The sequence below is a fragment of the Elephantulus edwardii genome, unplaced genomic scaffold, assembly GCF_000299155.1.
Source record: "Elephantulus edwardii isolate Elephantulus edwardi_28Jun2011 unplaced genomic scaffold, EleEdw1.0 scaffold00442, whole genome shotgun sequence".
NCBI lineage: Eukaryota > Metazoa > Chordata > Mammalia > Macroscelidea > Macroscelididae > Elephantulus > Elephantulus edwardii.
The window spans coordinates 617,966-621,055 of record NW_006400192.1 but is presented as its reverse complement, the minus strand read 5'-3'; the positions used below and the strand labels follow the sequence as shown (position 1 = coordinate 621,055).

The window sequence follows — 3,090 nt, the reverse complement described above, 5'->3', positions numbered from 1 at the left end:
GGACTCGACGGCACATAACAACAACAACAAACACCCACTGAAGGGTTGGAGACAGCTTGATGGCAATGAGAGGTGAAGTAAAAATTGAAAACATTCTAGAATTTTATTTACCTATCTATCACACTAAACTCTAGGGAAGGTGGAGGGCCAGAAAAAGATAAGAAGACCCTCAATAAGATGAACTGACATGTTGATTGTAACAACAGCCTGTGCGTATCACAGATGGTAAGGATGACATTAAATTAGGGCGTCAGATTTATTGTTTACAGGGTTGCTATGAGTAGTAGTTGACTTGATGGCACCTAACAACAACATCACACTAAATAGGATCAGCATCTTGTTGACCCTTTCTCCCAATATCTTAATGAGCCAGAGTGTTCTGTCTTTAAGCAGTTGCATGGATTTAATTTTCTGGATGTTCTGGTTCTCTATTACTGCATGCTTTAGTTGTTTCCAAACTCTAGCCATCATAAACAATGCCAGAATACATATCTTGCATAGCTATCACTTCAGATCTGTGCAAATATATCTCTAAGTCTGCACTACAGTGTCATAGTTCCCCATTTATGAGCTATGCTAGTTTACACTGCTATTAGCAATGTATAAGAGCTATTGTTTTCTCACAGTCTTGCCAAATTATTTTAAAACCTGATGCTGTTGCCAATCTTAAAAGAAATAATGAGGAGAGTGGTTCTGCACTGTCAAATAAGTTTGTGGAACTACAATCTATATTCATTAGTTAGATACTATCTAGAGTATCTTCTTACTTATCTGGTTTAGGAAAACAAAAATCAAAAAAAAGAAAGCACAATGCTGTATAGTGTGGCACATTAATGGCCATCAGAGTTCTATGGCTAGACAAGAAATGTTTCAGGAAGAGATTGTAAGGTTTTAGTCTATAGGGAACTGCACTGCTAACCCAAAGGCCACACCTCTTTGGCAGTTCAAATTCATCAGTGGCTCCATGGGAAAGAGATGGACAATCTCCTCCTGTGCAATTTATAACCTCAGAAACGCAATGGAGAATCAGCTCTTAATTAGGTCTGACTAGATGACAATGATAAATATATAGATGAACAGAAGGGATGAAGCCAGCATATGTTCTTTAAAAGTATTTCATTTCACTTTCATTACATAAGAGAAATAAACCTTTATGCATACCTAATTTCAGTTTTTCTTACTTCAGATGTCTCTGTCAACACCATAATTGGAATGGCTAAGTTAAAGAAACAATTTTTATAAGCTTCATATGGATAGCCACCAGCTACTTTGAGCATCTCTAATGCAACCTAGATTTAAAAGAGTAAAAAACCAATCATTCATAATGTAAATATCTTCTTCAGTATGTCTCTCAACATTTAGCATATTTATATTTTCAATATGTTCTATATTTGATGAAAAAGTTATTCAGAAAAACATATGACTAAGTAATTCCCTACTTAGGAAGCAAATGCCATGAAATACAACAGTCAAAACCCATTTAACGTTAAAGTACACACAGCTCTATAAAGCTACTAAGAATGATAAACAGTACAAAGTAGTATAGGACAATAACTGAAGATCACACTAAAGACTCTAAATCATCAAGAAAAAATGATCATGAGAACAGACCAACTAGAACAGAGATAAGGAGACTGTAGATAAAATACCATGAATGTACTCAATATTGTGAACATGTATAGAAATATGAGTATTATTTTTAAAAAATTAAAATCCCTCATTAATTCATAAGAAAATCCTAATTATCAAAAGAAAGTACTTATTTTTTTTCTAAAAAAAAAAAAAAAAAAAAAAAAACAGGCAAAGAACTAAATACCAATGTAATCACAGAACAAACATTAAAGTAGTTCATGGATTGGTTCCTGTGAGAAAAATTCATAATCTATTTACTTAGAGCATTTTTAATATTAAAATGTTTACATACCTTTAAAATCTCAAAACATGGATTACTACAATTTCTTTCAAGTGTTGAAATTATGATCAATATTTCTCTCTTTTTCTCTAAAATCTGAGGGACTGGTGATTATTGTGGTGACAGTATGAACAGTAAGGAAAGGTAATGAAAAAGCAGCACTGTAATTCAAAGGATAATTAACTCACCAAGCCAGACACTGCAGCAGTAGATGTTGCTATAGCAGGTATAATTTTACCAGCTATACGCTTTGTCTTCAAACGATTAGCTGGCTCAATACTATACATCCTGGCACGTAGATTGGATGCAGCTGTGATGAAATCTATGTGCCCATTACGATCATCATCTTTTTCAAATGAAAGTACTGCCATCTGAAGATCACCTGAAAAGCAAAACAAAGTTTCTTAACAAGTGGTAAGAGTAGTACTACTCTGCAAGTCTATTTTGGTTAATATTTTTAAATTAAGAATTAAATTGGTTAATTTAAGTAACGGGAAGGTCAGACAACTGAATTGAAAACACTGTAAAATGATGGTTATAGCAATATTAAACGAGAGACGGTTCTACATAAAAATTCTTGCTCTTTTTCAGTGATGATATGTAAAAATAAAAAGCCATGTACAATATTTGCTATTAAGTAATTTATAGCATAACTAAGTCAACACTGTGCACTGTTTACAAGCTGATCCTATACTATTCTGAAACATTTTCCCTTTGATAACTAAGAATAGGTTGAGTTGGTCACTGTATCTTTCTGAAATCTTTTCTATAAATTTGTAAAGATGAGAAGCCTGATCTGTGATGAAATGGTAATATAAGAAAGGGTAGTAAGCTTTCTCTAGAACTAAAATTATAAACTGTTTTCATTGTAAATTACATATTTTGAATATTTTAAATCATTGATTTCTGACACTTTACTGGTATATGTATAAAGTCATAAAAGTTTGGAAATTACTATTGACAGAACACAATAATGATTAAGAGGAACTTAAAAACAGAAGTGTTAAAAACACTCAAGTTCCATGTCCTTATGCTTTGAAATTTAAGACCATTTAAGAAAAGGTACAAGTGGTTGGTTCAACTTGAAGTCTCAATTAATAATTATGGGTGACTACAAATCTAAGATTTATACTTTTTTTTTCCTATAATTATATTTTATTAATTTTCATAAACATTTA

General features: G+C 32.2%; 1 protein-coding gene across 1 annotated transcript in view; it reads right to left on the bottom strand.

Moving 5' to 3' along the window:
- UBA6 (ubiquitin-like modifier activating enzyme 6) overlaps positions 1–3,090 on the bottom strand; it is a 120,003-nt gene that overhangs the window by 12,941 nt on the left and 103,972 nt on the right. Inside the window, 2 exon segments of the mRNA XM_006902726.1 lie at positions 1,162–1,289; positions 2,101–2,294. Of these exon segments, the coding sequence (XP_006902788.1) occupies positions 1,162–1,289; positions 2,101–2,294 (322 nt within the window).